We start from the raw sequence: 19637 nt of genomic DNA, 5'->3' as shown, positions 1-19637 counted from the left end.
GTGCCACATGCTAGCAAATACAAGAACAGCATGATCAGGCATATTAATATGTGGCTGAAAGACTGGTGTAGGGGGCAGGGCTTCAAATTCCTGGATCACTGGGGCCTCTTCTGGGGGAGCTACATCCTGTACAAAAAGGACGGGTTACACCTGAACCCAAAGGGGTACAATATCCTAGCAGGCACCTTTAATAGAGCTGTTAGGGAGGGTTTAAACTAATTTGGCAGGGGTTGATAGGGCTGAGGATGGGGAAAACAAAAATAAATCAAAGAAAGCGTGTAACAGAAAGAACAAGCAGGAGATGAGGCTTAATCAAAGCCAGTGGCATGAGTTACAGGACAATAGAGGTGTGGTGTAGTTAAAACAGAAAGCAACAAATACTGGACTGAGAGTGTTGTATTTGAATGCACACAGCATAAATAAAATGGATGATCTTGAAATTCAGCTACAGATTGGTAAGTATGACATTGTGGCCATCTCTGAAACTTGGCTAAAGGATGGCTGCCATTGGGAGCTGAATGTCCAAGGATATACAGTGTATCGGAAAGATAGGTTAGTAGCTGAAACGTGGGAAGACATCCGTGATAATGCAAAGAAAGTTTCAGTTTGTAATAGAACTAAAGCGGATGCAGTATGTAGTGTAAATGTCCGTGATGGCGGGAAGAGAGACCCCGATGATCTTTTCAGCTGACCTCACTATCCGCTGCAGGGTCTTGCGATCTGAGATGGTGCAATTTCCGAACCAGGCAGTGATGCAGCTGCTCAGGATACTCTCAATACAACCCCTGTAGAATGTGGTGAGGATGGGGGGTGGGAGATGGACTTTCCTCAGCCTTTGCAGAAAGTAGAGATGCTTCTGGGCTTTCTTTGCTATGGAGCTGGTGTTGAGGGACCAGTCATATTATTAATGCACATCAGAGAAAACTTTTTAACATCCTGACTTTTTGTGCGAGGAAGAACATTTTACTTTGTTGGATATCCAATAAGGCCCTTGGACTTTTTGGTTGGCGTAAATTAATCATGGAATACATTCCTTTGGATTTTTTGATATGTATGGTATACTCAAAAACAAATAGTTTTCATAAAACATGGCAACCTTTTCTGCAGTATGTAGATATAAACCTGTCTGCTATACTAATAAGCTTTTGTATAGGATGTTGTGGTGATGTCTATATTTTGATGGAAGTGTTCTGGTAGCTGATATCTGTGAGGGGAAGAAATGTAAATGTATCTGGAAATTGAAAGTTTTGTTATGCTGAGCAAAAAAAAAAGATGACATAGAATTGGAAGCTGTAGAGTCTCTATGGGTTGAGTTAAGAAATGGCAAGGGTAAAAGGACCCTAATGGCAGTAGTATACAGGCCTCCAAACAGCAACCGGGATGTGGATTACAAATTACAGCAGGAGATAGAAAAGGCTTGTCAGAAGGGCAAAGTAATCATAATCATTGGGGATTTTTAACAGGAAAATGGATTGGGAAAACCAGGTTAGTACTGGACCTCAAGAGAGAGAAATTGTAGGATGTCTAAGGGATGGCTTTTTAGAACAGCTTTTTGTTGAGCCCACTAGGGGATCGCCCCTGCTGGATTGGGTGTTGTGCAATGATCCAGAGGTGATAAGAGAGCTTAAGGTTAAGGAACCCTCAGGGAACAGTGATCACAATATGATCGAATTCACATTGAAATTTGAGATGGTAAAAATAAAATCCAATGTTTCAGTATTTCAATGGAATAAAGAAAATTACAATGGCATGAGAGGGGAACTGCCCGAAGTTGACTGGAAAGGGACATTTGCAGGAAGGTCTGCAGAGCAGCAATGGATGGAGTTTCTGCGAAAAATGAGGGAAGCGCAAGATAAATATATTCCAAATAAGAAGACATTTTCAAAGGGAAGAAAGGCACTTCCATGGCTGACAAGTGAAGTCAGAACAAAAGTAAAAGCAAAAGAGAGGGCATTCAAGGGTATAGAGGATTAGGGAGCTTTTAAAAACTTACAGAAGGAAACTAAGAAGGTCCTTGGGAAGGAAAAGATTAATTATGAGAGGAAGCTAGCGACTAATATGAAAGAAGATACTAAAAGCTTTTTTAAGTATACAAAGGGTAAAGGAGAGTCAAAGGTAGATATCGGTCTAATAGAAAATGACGCTGGAGATATTGTAATGAGAGATGCAGAGATGGCAGAGGAACTGAATGTGTATTTTGCATCAGTCTTCACAGTGGAAGACATCTGCAGTATACCGGAAATTCAAGAGTGTCAGGGAAGTGAAGTTTGTGCACAGAAAATTACAACTGAGAAGGTCCTCAGGAAGCTTAATGGCCTGAGGTTGGATAAATCTCCTGGACCTGAAGGAATGCACCCTCGGGTTCTGAAGGAAGTAACTGGAGAGACTGCGGAGGCATTAACAATGATCTTTCAAGAATTGATAGATTCTGGCATTGTACCAGATGGCTGGAAAATTGTAAATGTTACTCCTCTAGTTAAGAAGGGTGGGAGGCAGCAGAAAGGAATCTATAGACCTGTTAGCCTGACATCAGTGGCTGGGAAGTTGTTGGAATCGATTGTTAGCGATGAGATTACAGAGTACCTGGAGGCACATGACAAGATAGGCCAAAGCCAGGATGGTTTCCTGAAAGTAAAATCCTGCCTGACTAACCTACTGCAATTATTTGAGGAAATTACAAGCAAGGTAGACAAAGGAGGTGCAGTAGATGTGCTGTAATTGGATTTTCAGAAGGCCTTTGATGAGGTGCCACACATGTGGCTGCTTAGCAAGATATGAGCTCATGGAATTACAAGGAAGTTACTAGCATGGGTGGAGCATTGGCTGGTAAGCAGAAAACAGACAGTGGGAAAAATGGGATCCTATTCTGGCTGGCTGCCGGTTACTAGTGGAGTTCCACAGGGGTCGGTGTTGGGTCCACTGCTTTTTACAATATATGTCAATGATTTGGATCACCGTATTAATGGATTTGTGGCTAAATTTGCCAATTATACAAAGATAGGTGGAGGACTGGGTAGTGTTGAGGAAACAGAGAGACTGTTTAGGGGACTGGGCAAAGAAGTGACAAATTAAATACTATGTTGCGAAGTGTATAGTCATGCACTTCAGTGGAAGAAATAAATGGGCAGACTATTATTTAGATGGGAAGAGAATTCAAAATGGAGAGATGCAAAGGGACTTGGGAGTCCTTGTGCAAGATACCCTAAAGGTTAACTTCCAGGTTGAGTCGGTTGTGAAGAAGATGAATGCAATGTTGGCATTCATTTCTAGGGGTATAGAATATAAGAGCAGGGATGTGATGTTGAGGCTCTATGAGGCGGGGAGGTTTGCAAAGGCTATTGGGGAGAGTTTAAACTAGGATTGCTGGGGGGTTGGAACCAAACTGAAGAGACGGAGGAAGAGGTGGTTGGATCACAAATGGAGAAAGCTTGGAGACAGTGTGACAGGGAGGATAGGCAGGTAATTGAGAAGGGATGTGCTGAGACCGATGGTTTGAGATGTGTCTATTTTAATGCAAGGAAAATCATGAACAAAGTGGATGAGATTAGAGCATGGATCAGTACTTGGAGATATGATGTTGTGCCCATTACAAAGACTTGGATGGCTCAGGGACAGGAATCGCTACTTCGAGTGCCAGGTTTTAGGTGTTTCAGAAAGGACAGGGAGGGAGGCAAAAGATATGGGGGCGTGGCACTATTGATCAGAGATAATGTCACGGCCGTAGAAAAAGAGGAAGGCATGGAGGGATTGTTTATGAAGTCTCTGTGGGTGGAAGTTAGGAACAGGTAGGGGTCAATAACTCTTCTGGGTGATTTTTATAGACCACCCAATAGTAACAGGGGCATCGAAGAGCAGATAGGGAGACAGATTCTGGAAAGGTGTAATAATTACAGGGTTGTTGTGGTGGGAGATTTTAATTTCCCAAATATCAATTGGCATGTCCCTAGAGTGAGGGGTTTAGATGGGGTGGAAGTTGTTAGGTGCATTCAAGTCGGTTTCTTGACAATATGTAGATAAACCTACAAGAGGAGAGGCTGAACTTGATCTGGAATTGGGAAATAAACCTGGTCAGGTGTCAGATCTCTCAGTGGGAGAGCACTTTGGAGATAGTGATCACAACTCTAGCTCCTTTACCATAGCATTGGAGAGGGATAGGAACAGACAAGTTAGGGAAATGTTTAATTGGGGTAAGGGGTAATATGAGGCTATCAGGCAGGGATCTTGGAAGCATAAATTGGAAACAGATGTTCTCAGGGAAATGCATGGAAGAAATGTGGCAAATGTTCAGGGGATATTCGCGTGGAGTTCTGCATAGGTGCGTTCCAATGAGACAGGAACCGTGGTGAACAAAGGCTGTTGTAAATCTAGTCAAGAAGAACAGAAGAGCTTACGAAAGGTTCAAACAACTAGGTGATGATAGTGAGCTAGAAGATTATAAGGCGAACAGGAAGGGGCTAAAGAAAGATATTAGGAGAGCCAGAAGGGGCCATGAGAAGACCTTAGTGGACCAGGATTAAGGAAAACTCCAATGCATTCTACAAGTACGTGAAGAGCAAGAGGATAAGATGTGAGAGAATAGGACCAATCAAGTCTGACAGTGGAAAAGTGTGTATGGAACCGGAGGAGATAGCAGAGGTATTTAATGAGTACTTTGCTTCAGTATTCACTTGGGAAAAGGATCTTGGCGATTGTAGGGGTGACTTACAGTGGACTGAAAAGCTTGAGCATGTAAATATTAAGAAAGAGGACATGATGTACCCCAGGCTACTGTGGGAGGTGAGGGAGGAGATTGTTGAGTCTCTGGCAATGATCTTTGCATCATCAATGGGGACGGGAGAGGTTCCGAAGGATTGGAGGGTTGCGGATGTTTTTCCTTTATTCAAGAATGGGAGTAGAGATAGCCCAGGAAATTATAGACCAGTGAGTGTTACTTCAGTGGTTGGTAAATTGATGGAGAAGATCCTGAGAGGCAGGATTTATGAACATTTGGAGAGGCATAATATGATTAGGAATAGTCAGCGTGGCTTTGTCAAAGGCAGGTCATGCCTTACGAGCCTGACTGAACTTTTTGAGGATGTGACGAAACACATTGATGATGGTAGAGCAGTAGATATAGTGTATATGGATTTCAGCAAGGCATTTGACAAGGTACCCCATGCAAGGCTTATTCAGAAAGTAAAGAGGCATGGGATGAAGGGGACATTGCTTTGTGGATCCAGAACTGCTTGCCCACAGAAGGCAAAGAGTGGTTGTAAATGGGTCATATTCTGCATGGAGGTCGGTCATCAGTGGTGTGCCTCAGGGATCTGTTCTGGGACCCCTACTCTTAGTGATTTTTATAAATGTACTGCATTTTATAAATGTTAATCAAAATGGCTTCTTTGTTTGTTAAAAGTAAAACTGCTTCTTTGTTATGCTAACTGGTGAGGGAGTGTTTTCTTGCAGAGCATTCTCAAAGCTTGTTTAGATTAAAGTTGTTGATAAGAAGAATTGACCTGGATGAAGAAGTGGAGGGAGGGGTTAGTAAATTTGCTGATGACACAAACGTTGGAGGTGTTGTGGATAGTGTGGAGAGCTGTCAGATATTACAGCGGGACATTGGTAAGATGCAAAACTGGGCTGAGAAGTGTCAGATGGAGTTCAACCCAGAAAAGTGTGAGGTGGTTCATTTTGGTAGGTTAAATATGATGACAGAATGTAGTATTAATGGTAAGACTCTTGGCAGTGTGGAGGATCAGAGGGATCTTGGGGTCCGAGTCCACAGGACACTCCAGGCTGCTGCGCAGGTTGACTCGGTGGTTAAGAAAGCATAGGGTGCATTGGTCTTCATCAATTGTGCGACTGAGTTTGGGAGCCAAGAAGTAATGTTGCAGCTATATAGCACCGTGGTCAGACCCCACTTGGAGTATCGTGCTCATTTCTGGTCGCCTCACTATAGGAAGGACATGAAAACCATAGAAAGGGTGCAGAGGAGATTTACAAGGATGTTGCCTGGGTTGGGGAGCATGTATTTGAGAATAGGCTGAGTGAACTCGGCCTTTTTCCCTTGGAGCGACAGAGGATGAGAGGTGACCTGATAGAGGTGTGTAAGATGATGAGAGGCATTGATCGTGTGGATAATCAGAGGATTTGTCCCAGGGCTGAAATGACTAACACGAGAGGGCACAGTTTTAAGGTGCTTGGAAGTAGGTACAGAGAAGATATCAGGGGTAAGTTTTTTTACGCAGAGAGTGGTGAGTGCATGGAATGGGCTGCCAGCGACGGCAGTGTAGGAGGATATGATAGGGTCTTTTAAGAGTCTCCTGGACAGGTATATGGAGCTCAGAAAAATAGAGGGCTATGGGTAACCCTTGGTAATTTCTCAGGTAAGGACATGTTCAGCACAGCTTTGTGGGCCAAAGGGCCTGTATTGTGCTGTAGGTTTTCTGTGTTTCTAAGGCACTTGTGAGACCACACTTGGGAGTATTGTGTGAATTTTTGGGCTCCTTATTTTAGAATGGATATACTGACATTGGAGAGGGTTCAGAGAAGATTCACGAGAATGATTCCAGGAATGAAAGGGTTACCGTATGAGGATTGCCTGGCAACTCTTGGGCTGTATTCCTTGGAGTTCAGGAGAATGAGGGAGGATCTCATAGGAACATTTTGAATGTTAAAAGCCCTGAACAGATTAGATATGGCAAAGTTATTTCCCATGGTAGGGGGAGTTTGGGCAAGAGGGCTGGACATCAGGATTGAAGGACGTCCATTTAGAACAGAGATATGAAGAAATTTCTTTAGTCAGAGGGTAGTAAATCTGTGGAATTTGTTGGCTGTGGAGGACAAGCCATTGGGTGTATTTAAGGGAGAGATAGATAGTTTTTTGATTAGGAAGGGCATCAAAGGGTATGGGGAGAAGGCAGGGGAGTGGGGATGATTGGAAGAATTGGATTAGCCAATGACTGAATGGCGGAGGAGACTCAATGGGCCAAATGGCCTACTTCTGCTCCTATATCATATGGTCTTATGGAATGTTGATAGGCCCTAACAGAGTAGATGTGGAAAAGATGTTTCCCATGGCAGGGGAATCTAGGACAAGAGGGCACCACCTCAGAATGGAGGGGTGTCCATTTAAAACAGATGCAGAGAAATTTCTTTAGCCAGAGTGTGGTGAATTTGTGGGATTTGTTACCACAGGCAGCTGTGGAGGCCAGGTTGTTTGGTGTATTTAAGGCAGAGCTTGATAGGTTCGATTGGACTGGCATCAAGGGTTACAAGGAGAAGGCCGGTGAGTGGGGCTGGGGGAAGGGATCAGTCATGATTGATTGCTGGAGCAGACTCAATGGGCGAAATGGCCTTATTCTGCTCCTATGTCTTATGGACTTCAGCAAGGCATTTGAAAAGGTCCCGCATGGGAGGTTCAGTCACTTGGTACCCAAGATGAGGTAGTAAATTATATTAGACATTGGCTTTGTCAGAGTGTGGTAGTAAATGTTTGTCTGACTGGAAGCCTATGACTAGTGCAATGCTGCAGGGATCAGTGCTGGGTCACATTTTGATTGTCATCTATATCAACGACACGGATGACAATGTGGTTAACTAGATCAGCAAATTTACAAATGACAGAATGAGTGGGGGGGGGGGGGGGGTTGTGCAGTGGACAGTGAGGAAGCCTAGCATGGCTTGCAGTGGGATCTGTACCAATTGGAAATTTGGCCGATGTAATTTAATACAGACAAGTGTGAGGCGTTGCATTTTAGTTGCACCCACCAGAATAGGTCTTACACAGTGAATGGTAGGCCACTGAACTAATGGTAGTGCACCTGAACTGGAAAGGGACCTGGTGGGCAGGTTTGCTAGAGCTGTTGGGGAGGGTTTAAACTAGTTTGGCATGGGGGTGGGAATCAGAATGTGAGTGCAGAGATTAGGGTAGAAGGACAAGGGCATGATGCTATGTGTTCTGAGTTGGTGAGGAAGGACAGTCAGGGGACAAAACATAAATGTAGCCAGTTAGAGGGGTTGAAATGTGTCTATTTCAATGCTAGGAGTATTAGGAATAAAGGGGATGAACTTAGAGCATGGATTAGTACGTGGAACTACGATTTTGTGGCCGTTACTGAAACTTGGCTGGAGGAAGGGCAGGATTGGCTGATACAAGTACTGTGGTTTAGGTGTTTTAAAAGGAATAGGATGGGTGGTAGAAAAGTGGGGGGAGTAGCATTACTGGTCAGGGATAATATCATGGCTATAGAAAGGGAAGACGCTGCAGAGGGAGTGTCCACTGATTCGGTGTGGGTAAAAGTCAGAAATAGGAAAGGATCAATCACTGTGCTGGGAGTGTCAAGAGGCCCCCAAATAGCCCTCAAGACACCGAGGAGCAGATAAGCAGGCAGATTTTAGAATGGCTCAGGAAATACAGGGTTGTAGTTATGGGTGATTTCAACTTCCCTCATATTGATTGGCACCTCATGACTGCAAGGGGGTTTTCTTGAGTCCTGTTTCTCCACACTGCTATGAATCCTATCATTAACTTGCTTTTAAGTTCAACCTTGTAAAGCATATCACTTCATACTTTTTCAGATTGAACTTCATCTGCCACTTCTCAGCCTAGCTTTGCATCCAATCAAAAGCATTGTTGATCCTGTAGGGTTAGTTCACTGAGAACCATTTTTCTGGCTTTGTCCAAGTACAAAATCCAGTTGCTTGTTGATTGGAACAGTGAGAGTGAGAATAGCCACAATTTTTTTTTAAACATTTCTGGAGAAAATTCACATTAATACAAATCCACAGACTAGTGAAAGTATGAAATATAGAGAATGTAGAAACAATAGGAATCAAACAGTATCACAGCTGCAGAATAGGAAGATGTGGTGGAGGGATTGTATTGAAGTCAGAAACAGGGAGGGAGTAATCAACTGTACTGGGAGTATTCTATAGACATCACAATAGCAACAGAGACACTGAGGAACAGATTGGGAAACAGGTTTTCAAAATTTGCAAAAATAACAAGGTTGTTGTCTTGGGTGACTTCAACTTTCCTAATATTGATAGGCATCTCCTTAGTGAAAAATGTTTGGATGGGGCAGAATTTGTTAGGTGCGCTCAGGAAAGATTCCTGACACAATATATAGACAGGCCAACTAGAGGAGAGACCTTAAGACCTAGGAGCATAATTTTGCCCATTTGGCCCATCAAGTCTGTTCCATTATTATTCCTCTTAACTCCATTCTCCTGCTTCTTTCTGTAACCTTTGATGCCCTGATTAATCAAGAACCTATCAACCTTCATCTTAAATATACTCAATGACTTGGCCTGCACAGTTGTCTGTGGCACAGATTCAGCATGCTCTGGCTGAAGAAATTTTTTTTCACCTCGGTTCTAAATGGACATCCTTCAATTCTAAGGTTGTACCCTTTAGTTCTAGACTCCTCCACAATTGGAAACAATAGAAACATACTCTCCACCTCCACTCTATCCAGACCTTTCAACATTCGATAGGTTTCAATAAGATATCCCACTCATTCTTCTAAACTCCACTCAGAGCCATCAAATGCCCCTCGTATGTTAACCCTTTCATTCTTGTGATTCTCATAAACCTCCTCTGGATCCTCTCCAATATTAGCACATCTTTTGTTAGATATTCAGCCCAGAACTACTCACAATATTCCATATGCAGTCTGACCAATGCCTTATGAAGCCCTAGCATTATATCCTTACTTTTGTATTCTAGTTCACTCAAAATGAATGCTAACATTGCATTTTCCTTCCTTACCACCTAGTCAGTCTGCAAATTAACCTTTAGGAAATCCTGCACAAGGACTCCCAAGTCCCTCCGCACCTCTGATTTTGAACTTTCTTCCCATTTACAAAATAGTCCGCGCCTTCATTCCTTCTGTGAAAATGTATGACTGGGCCACATTAGATTTAGTGATAGGCAATGAACTAGGTCAGGTGTCAGGTCTCTGAATAGGAGAGCATTTCAGAGACAGTGACTACAACTCTCTGATCTTTACTATAGCCTTGGAGATGGATAGGGCAGAGAGAATGGGGAAGTATTTATTGGAGGAAGGGAAATTATAATGCTATTAAGCAGGAACTGGGAAGCATAAATTGGCAACAGATATACTGTGGGAAGTGCACAACAGAAATGTGAAGGTTGTTTGTGGAGCACTTGCTCGGGATTATGGATAGGTTTATCCCATTGAGTCAGGAAAGGATGGTAGGGTGAAGGAACCATGGTTGACAAGATGTGAGGAACAATTAGTCAAGGAGAAAGAAGATTATTTAAGGTTTTGAAAGCAAGGATTGGACAGGGCTCTAGAGAGTACAAGGTAGCCAGGAAGGAGCTGAAGAATGAACTTACTAGAGCTAAAAAAAAGGGCATAAGAATCCTTGGCAAGTAGAATTAAGGAAAAGCAAAAGGCATTCCACACATATGTGAAGAACAGGAGAATGACCAGATTGAGGGTAGGATCGATCAGTAATAGTAGAAGAAACATGCCCCGAGTCAGAGGAGGTTCTTGATGAATACTTTGCTTCATGGGAGAAAGGGACCTCGACAATCGTGAAGACAGTGTAAAACAGGCTAATATGCTTGAACACATTGATGGTAAGAAAGAGAATGTGCTGAAACTTTTGGGAAAAAACGTTAGGATAGTTAAGTCCCCAGGATATAACCCAGGTTAGTACAAAAAGTGAGGGAAGAGATTGCTGCATCTTTGGCGATGATCTTTGTGTCCTCACTGGGCACAGGAGTGGTACCAGATGATCTAAGGGTGGTAAATGTTATTATTCCTTTGTTCCAGAAATGGAGTAGGGATAAGCCTGGCAATTATAGATCTTACTTCAGTGGAGAGATAGAATTTACAAGTACCGTATATTCCAGAGTATAAGCCGGCCCAGAGTATAAGACAAACCCCCATTTTCAGGGTTAAAAAAGTGACTTTTTCATGTTACCTTTGTATAAGCTGACCCCTTTGTAGAGGTTTTTGATTTAACCAGAAAAGATCATAAGATCTCACATGCCGGTACTCAGCTTTGCCGGATCCGGACCCTGGAAATTCTGTGAACCAGTACCTGCTAAGAAAACAGGCCTACACATTGTAGAGCATTATAGGTGAATTCTTAATAAATAAATCAGGCGAGAAATTTTGGAATAGGTTTCCAATGGAAAAGAATCCTCTGAAATGTAACCCCCGTGAAACCATTTAGCGCCCATAGTAATCTCGTTAAAACATAACACGGGGTGGCGGGATCAGTACGTGTACTCAGTATTGAGTTTGCGACAACCATGTACAAAAGTCTGAAACAAATTCGATATGATGCTGGCTTCAAGCTGAAGGTTGTTGATTTTGCTAAAGGAATGAATAATTCTGCAGCTGCTAAGAAGTTTAGGGTAAACGAGAGAGAGTGAGAGAGTGGAGAAAGGCAGAGGACACGCTGAGGGAAATGCCAAAGATGAAATGTGCAAACCGCGAGAAAACATGCCAGTGGCCAGAACTGGAAGAAAAAGTTTTAGAGCAGGTGAATCGCCAGCCATCATCTGGACACACTGTTACCAGAGAAATGATTTGAGTTCAAGCATTGAAATGGGCCAAAAAACAGTGTGAGGTCAACGAAAATTTCAAAGCTACGCGAAGTTGGTGCACCCGATTTATGAATAGAGGTGATCTTGTGTTGAGACAGAAAACAAAGATTGCTCAGAAAATTCCCGTGGGGTGTTGTTGTTTACATTCAAGAACGCTGCTGGATGGACGAAGCAGGTTGCTTGAAGTGGGTTCAAGAGGTGTGGTGTCGATGTCCCGAAGGTGTTAGGAAGGAAAAGTCGCTACTTGTCTGGGACATGTTCAAAGCGCGCTTGTCAAGTGAGACAAAAGCAGCACTGAAAGCTGAAAATACAGACATTGCAGTCATCCCCAGTGGTTTGACGTCCATGCTCCAGCCACTAGACGTGAGCTTAAAGACACCAAAGAATTCATACGTTGACAGTGGAACCAATTTGACTCAAAAACAGCCAATAAATGCGACCTGTCTTCCGTGTATTCGTTTTTCCAAAGTTGGCACCCTCTGTATAAGCTGACCACCTAATTTTAGGACAAAAATTTAGGGCCAAATTCTCGGCTTATACACCGGAATTTACGGTATTTGGATACGTATACTCTGATTAGGGATAGTCAGCATGGATCTGAGAGGGGCAGGCATGCCTGAGCTTGACTGAATTTTTTGAGGATGTGACAAAGCACATAGATTAAGGTAGAGCATTGGATGTATTGTATATGGATTTTATTAAGTCGTTTATAAGGTTCCCTATTGTAGGCTCATTCAGAAAGTCAGGAGTTCAAAGTTAATTTATTATCAAAGTACATATATGTCACCATATACAACCTTGAGATTTGTTTTTTTGTATGCATACTCAGTAAATCCAAGAATCATATTAGAATCAATGAAAGACCTCACCCAACAGGACAAACAATTAATGTGCAAAAGACAACAAACTGTGCATACACAAAATTTACAAAAGAAATAATAATAACAATAAATAAACAATGAATATCAAGAATATGAGATAGAGTCTGAGATGAAGATTCCTTGAAAGTGAGTCCATAGGTTTTGGGAACAGTTCAGTGAAACATAGCTGTGTGAATACAGAAATAGCTTGCCCATAGAAGTTAGAAGTTGGTAGTAAATGAAGTGGTATTCCACAAGGATCCGTTCTCAGACTCCTGCTCTTTGTGATTTTTATAAATGACTTGGAGGAAGAGGTGGAAGGGTGGGTTAGTAAGCTTGCAGATGATATGAATGTGTTGTGAATGGTGTAGAAGATTGTTGTAAGTTACAATGGGACATTGACAGGATGTAGAGCTGGGCTGAGTAATGGCAGATGAAGTTCAACCCAGAAGATTGTGAAATCTCATGTGAAGGCAGATTATAAGAGTTAATGGCATAATTCTCAGCAGTGTGCAGGAACAGAGGGATCTTGGGAGCTACGTCCATAGATCCCTTAAAGTTGATAGGGTTGTTATATGGTGTATTGGTTTTCATTAGTTGGGGATTTGAGTTCAAGAGCCGTGAGGTGGTGTTGCAAATCTATTAAGCCCTGCTTAGATCAAACTTGGAATATTGTATTCAGTTCTGGTCACCTAAGAAGGATTTGAAAGCTTTAGAGAGGGGTGTAGTGGAGATTTACCACAATGTTGCCTGGATTGGAGGCATATCTTATGAAGATAGGTTGAGTGAACTAGGGCTTTTCTCCTTGGAGCGAAGGAGGATGACAGGTGACCCGGTAGAGGTGCACACAATGGTAAGGGTCATAGGTAGGATGAGTAGCCAAAAAACTTTTCCCAGGGTGGAAATGGCTCATATAAGTGAGTATAATTTTAAGGTGATTGGAGGAAAGTATGGGGGGGATGTCAGAGGTAAGTTCTTTACACAGATATTGATGAGTGCATGGTTGGTGGTACAGCCAGATACACTAGGGATATTTAATAAATTCTTAGATAGACACAAGGATGATAGAAAACATGGAGAATTATGTGAGAAGGAAATGCTAGATTGATCTTAGATTAGGCTAAAAGGTTGGCACAGCAACAAGGGCTGAATGCTGTTCTTGCTGTAACATTCTATGTTCAAGTAGAGCTATGCAGAACTTAACTGCAAAGTCATCCACTGGAAAAGGGTAGGAGAAAAGCAAATAAAAAGCTCAGTATAGATTATCTTTCAGTTGTGCTGTTCTGATAACAAAGGCCAGAGAAGCTACTGTCGATTGTCATCTGAAAAGATTTTTTGCTTTGCTCTCATATAGTTGCATACTAAATAGAGTTAAGAGCTAAAAACATGTAGCAAGTTAGGCACAAACTAATAAATCATATTATATAATGCACAATGTCACAATGATTTAACACATGCATGTATATTTACTAATTAGAAATAAATTTTAAAAACCATTATTAAAAACTTCAAAGTTCCACAACTGATTATTTTAAATACAGGAACATAAGTAGGAGCAGAAGATGTTTTAATATTGACTGAACACATTTACAGTCCTGATGGATAGCACAGTATAAAGGCTGTAATTGGTGTTTACCTGGAGAACATAGCCATCCCTTGCACTATGCTCTCTTTCTCGTGCAGCCTTCAACTGCCTCTGTAGTTCTTTATTTTCTTCATGCAACCTGGAGACTTCCTGATGTAACTTCTCCAACTACAGAGATAAGAAACAATTTCAACTTTCTACAGTTGGGAAAAATTACTGGGAACCAAAATATAACGTTTTACTGAGTGGATACTGAGCAATATTAAAGTTCTTAATAGAGATGCTAGAAGAACTTCATACTGTTACGAAGGATGAACAACTCTGATGGGCAGAAGGGTGTAGGGTTGCCCATGTCCCCTCCCCGGGAGAATTACAAACCGTTACTGTTGCCAGGCTGCTAATGAGAGAGAGAGAGATGGAACAAACCATACTGGGACTGGAACATTTGCTTCAGACACACCAGTAGACGCACCAAGAGACACACCAAGAGGTGTACCAGGAGACACACTAGTGAGCACTGCTTAAGTGTTGGAACCCACGAGAAGGTGTGGGGGCATCGGAGACCGAACGAAGGATTGGTCAATTTTAACTCACAGTGTTTATAGCGAGGCCGGTGGGGGCTTGTGTGTGTATCCACCCTTGCCTGGGTGACGAGTCCACCATAGAAGAACGGTCTAGCTAAAGGACAGAGGGGTCATACCTGAATGGCCACAACAACACATCAACGGATCAAGAGCGTAAAGGAAGGTTTGCATGACTGTAGCTGTCACTGTTCGCTCGCTCTCTCTCTCTCCAACAGTTACAACAAAAGAACCAACAACTACCTCAGCCTGTATGAACTGAACTGAACTTTATATTCACATATGACAATTCATTATCCCCTAGACAACGATAGAGCTTGTTTATTATTGATTATTATTATACCCACACTTTTAGGTTTAGTATTGCTAATGTGTATTATCTGTATATTTGCATTGTTGATATTGATTTGTATATTTTACTAATAAACACTGTTTTGAAAATAGTACCAGACTCCAACGGATACTTCTATCTTTGCTGGTATGACATCCAGTTACGGGGTACGTAACAATACAATTGATGATGACTGAAATTTATGAGAAAATTAAAGAAAACCAAAGTTGTAGCTTCTGAAAGTTAGGTGAAATCTTGCAGAGGAAAACTGATCTATTCTCATTGCAGCATAGGAGGCTGAGGGCTAACCCTCCAGAGGTAGACACAGTCATTTTTCCAAGTATAAAACTAGAAAAGATATATGTAGGGGGAGAAGGGAAATATTTAAAAGAGATCTAAGGGAGTAGTTTTTTCCACAGAGGTGGAAGATCTTTGGTAAAACTTGCCAGAAGAAGATGGAGTGGCAAGTATTGTCAACACATTTTAAAAACATTTGGACAGGTAATAAATAGGAATGGAATAGAGAATATGGGCCAAATACTGGCAAATTGGAGCATCATGGTCAATACAGGCAATTCTGTACTATACAACATTGATCAGGATGAGGTAGCTGACCAGTGCATCTTCAAGACCGAGCAGCTCTAATTTTGCAAGACTAACCATTGTGGCAAATAGATTTAAGTATTTGGTACAAGCAAGATCTGGTTTTGATGCAAGAGGCAAAAAGAGTGACACAAACCTTTGAATTCCTATTAAGAATTAATGCTGGCTTTAAGTTTGAGTCCTTCAGTGTCCATTTATTGCAGCATAGTGTTTTATGCAAAACTGGGTCAGGTGACAGTTCTCTTGGTGGATGAGTATATCTGAGAAAGTGCCCACAACTCCCTGGCCTTTATCAAAGCCTTGGAGAGGATAGGAGCAGAAGGTTATCCGAAAGTATTTAATGGGGTGGGGTAGGGGGGTTGTTATGATACTATTAGGCAGGAACTTGGGAGCATAAATTGGGAATGATGTACTCAAGGAAATGTATAACAGAAATGTACAGTTTGTGTAGGAGCACTTGCATGGAGTTGTGGATAAGGTTGTCCCATTTAGGCAGGAAAAAGATGGTAGAAGGAAGGAACCACAATTGACAAGAGATGTGGAGCTTCTAGTCAAGAGGAAGAATGAAGCTTACTTAAGATTTAGGAAGCAAACATCAGACAGGGCTCCAGAGAGTTACAATAGAACCAGGAAGGAGCTGAAGAATGGATTTACAAGAGCTCAGAGGCATAAGAAGTCCTTGGTGAGTAGGATTAAGGAAGATCCCAAAGCACTATACACGTATGCGAAGAACAGCAGGATTATCAGAGTGAGAGTAAGACTGATCAGGGATAGCAGAAGAAATATGCCTGGAATGGGAGGAGGTCCTTAATGAAAATTTTGCTTCAATATTCTCCAGTGAGAGGGACCATGACAATTAGGAGGACAGCTAATATACTAGAACATGTGGATGTTAAGAAAGAGAATATAGTGAAACTATTGAAAATATTAGGATAAAAGTCCCCAGGGCCAGACAGGATATATCCTGGGTTATTACAGGAAGTGAGGAAAAAGATTGCTGTGCCTTTAGCAATGATCTTTGCATCCTCACTGGGTACAGGAGTCGTACCAGATGATTTGGGGGTGGTAAATGTCACTTCTTTGTTCAAGAAAGTGAGTAAGGATAACCCAGGGAATCTTACTTCAGTGGTGAGCAAATTATTGAAAAAGATTCCAGAAACAGGATTTACAAACATTTGGAGAAACATAACCTGATTAGGGATAGTCAGCATAGCTTTGTGAGAGGAGGTCAAGCTTCACGAGCCCAACTGAGGATGTGAAAAAGCACATTGATGAAGGTAAAGCAGTGTATGTGGTGTATATGGATTTTAGTAAGGCATCTGATAACCGTGATAAGGTAGGCTCATTCAGAAAGTCAGAGGGTGTGGGATCCAGGGAAATTTGGCTGTGTGGGTTCAGAATAAGCTCGATCGCGGAAAGGATGATTGTAAATACAGTGTATTCTGCATGGAATTAGGTGACCAGTGGTGTTCCACAGGGATCTGTTCTGGGCCCCTGCTCTTCGTGATTTTTATAAATGAGCAAGTGGAAAGGTGAAATCTTTAAAAATTAAGTGAAATGAAGGTTGGCTGAGTTGTGAATAGTTGTGATTATTGTAGGTTATAACATTGACAGAATGCAGAGCCGTGTTGAGAAGTGACAGTTGGAGTTCAACCTAGAAAAGTGTGATGTGATTCACTTTGGAAAGTTGAATTTGAAGGCAAAATATAAGGTTAACTAGGACTCAGTGTGATCTTGAGGTCCATGTCCATAGATCTCTCAAAGATGCCTCAAAAGTTGATAGGGTTGTTAAGAAGGCATATGGTGTTTTGGCCTTCATTAATTGGGTGACTGAGTTCAAGAACCATGGGGTAATGCAGCAACTCTATCAAAACCTGTTTAGATCACACTTAGAATACTAATGAGTCCTGATGAAGGGTCTCAGCCCAAAAAGATGACTATTTACTCTTTTCCATAGATGCTGCTTGGCTTGCTGAGTTCCACCAGCATTTTGTGTGTGTTGCCTTGGAATACTGAGTTCTGTTCTGGTTGGTCATTGTCAGAATGATGTGGAAGCTTTCGAGAGGGTGCAGAAGAGATTTACCAGGATCCTCTCTGGATTAGACAGTGTGTTTTCTAAGGATAGGTTGAGTAAGCTAGGAATTTTCTTTCTGGAGTGAAAGAGGATGAGAGGTCACTTGATAGAGGTATACAAAATGATAAGGGACATAGATCAAGTGCATAGTTAGAAAAATGGTGAGTTATGTAGGAGGGAAGGGTTAGATTGACCTTACTGTAGTTTATAAGGTTGGCACAACAATAGACAGTAGGTGCAGGAGTAGGCCATTCAGCCCTTCTAGCCAGCACCGCCACTCACTGTGATCATGGCTGTTCATACACAATCAGTACCCCTTTCCTGCCCTCTCCCCATATCCCTTGACCCTGCTATCTATAAAAGCTCTATCTCTCTCTTGAATGCATCCAGAGACTTGGCCTCCACTGCCTTCTGGGGCAGAGCTTTCCACATATCCACCACTCTCTGGGTGAAAAAGGTTTTTCTGCATCTCTGTTCTAAATGGCCTACCCCTTATTCTTAAACTGTGGCCTCTAGTTCTGGACTCACCCATCAGCGGGAACATGCTTCCTGCCTCCAGCGTGTCCAATCCCTTAATAATCTTATATGTTTCAATCAGATCCCCTCTCATCCTTCTAAATTCCAGTGTATACAAGCCCAGTCGCTCCAATCTTTCAACATATGACAGTCCCACCATTCTGGGAATTAACCTTGTGAACCTATGCTGCACTCCCTCAATAGCAAGAATGTCCTTCCTCAAATTTAGAGACCAAAACTGCACACAATACTCTAGTTGGGGTCTCACCAGGGCCCTGTACAGCTGCAGAAGGACCTCTTTATTCCTATACTCAATTCCTCTTGTTATAAAGGCCAGCATGCCATTAGCTTTCTTCACTGCCTGCTGTACCTGCATGCTTGCTTTCATTGACTGATGTACAAGAACACCTACATCTCATTGTACTTCCCCTTTTCCTAACGACTCCATTTAGATAGTAATCTGCCTTCCTGTTCTTGCCACCAAAGTGGATAATCTCACATTTATCCACATTAAACTGCATCTGCCATACATTTGCCCACTCACCCAACCTGTCCAAGTCACCCTGCATTCTCATAACATCCTCCTGACATTTCACACTGCCACCCAGCTTTGTGTCATCAGCAAATTTGCTAATGTTACTTTTAATCCCTTCATCTAAATCATTAATGTATATTGTAAACAGCTGCGGTCCCAGCACCAAACCTTGCGGTACCCCACTAGTCACAGCCTGCCATTCCGAAAGGGACCCGTTAATCGCTACACTTTGTTTCCTGTCAGCCAGCCAATTTTCAATCCATGTCAGTACTCTGCCCCCAATACCATGTGCCCTAATTTTGCCCACTAATCTCCTATGTGGGACTTTATCAAAAGCTTTCTGGAAGTCCAGGTACACTACATCCACTGGCTCTCCCTTGTCCATTTTCATTGTGGTCTATAGTGTTCTCTGATGTTCTGTTTTCTGTGTAAAAACTATGCTGGTCATTTCAGAATGTATTAACAAATTTTAAATGTCAAAATGGGGGAAATGTATTACCTTAACAAGTGAGCTTTAAAAATAAGGGATTCACTACAGTGCTTAAAAGATCATGTTGGAAACCAAAATCCTTGATCTATCTGAATTCAACAGAATAAAGCATGAATAGCGGTTTTTAAATTAATATTTGACTGAACAACAACTGTCAATTTTAGAAGAAAATTCTAAACTTGGAACATTCCCAACTTCAAACTCGCAAAGACTAACAGTCAATTTTAGATTTGCCCTAAATCTAATCTCTGCCCAAGAATTCACAAATAGCTGGTTTCTTTAAGGGAAATTCTTGCCTGACAAATATGTTGGAATTCTTTGAAGAAATAACAACAGGACAGACAAAGGGAGAATCAGTGGATGTTGTATACTTGGATTTTCAGAAGGCCTTTGACAAGGTGCCACATGTGAGGCTGCTTAGCAAGTTCACAGCCCATGGTATTACAGTAAAGTTACTAGCAAGGAGAGAACAATGGCTGATTGGCAGGAGATGAAG

At 42.0% G+C, this 19637-nt stretch overlaps 1 protein-coding gene across 8 annotated transcripts in view; it reads right to left on the bottom strand.

Annotated features, from left to right (window-relative positions):
* LOC140735685 (myosin phosphatase Rho-interacting protein-like) overlaps positions 1-19637 on the bottom strand; it is a 307455-nt gene that overhangs the window by 53921 nt on the left and 233897 nt on the right. For all 8 annotated transcript variants that reach the window (XM_073061042.1, XM_073061038.1, XM_073061039.1 and 5 more), the window contains one exon: positions 14063-14179. In XM_073061042.1, coding sequence (XP_072917143.1) covers positions 14063-14179 — 117 coding nt within the window. The remainder of the gene's footprint in view (positions 1-14062; positions 14180-19637) is intronic.

The sequence above is a fragment of the Hemitrygon akajei genome, chromosome 11 (assembly GCF_048418815.1).
Source record: "Hemitrygon akajei chromosome 11, sHemAka1.3, whole genome shotgun sequence".
Lineage (NCBI taxonomy): Eukaryota > Metazoa > Chordata > Chondrichthyes > Myliobatiformes > Dasyatidae > Hemitrygon > Hemitrygon akajei.
This window is presented reverse-complemented; position numbering and strand designations above follow the sequence as displayed.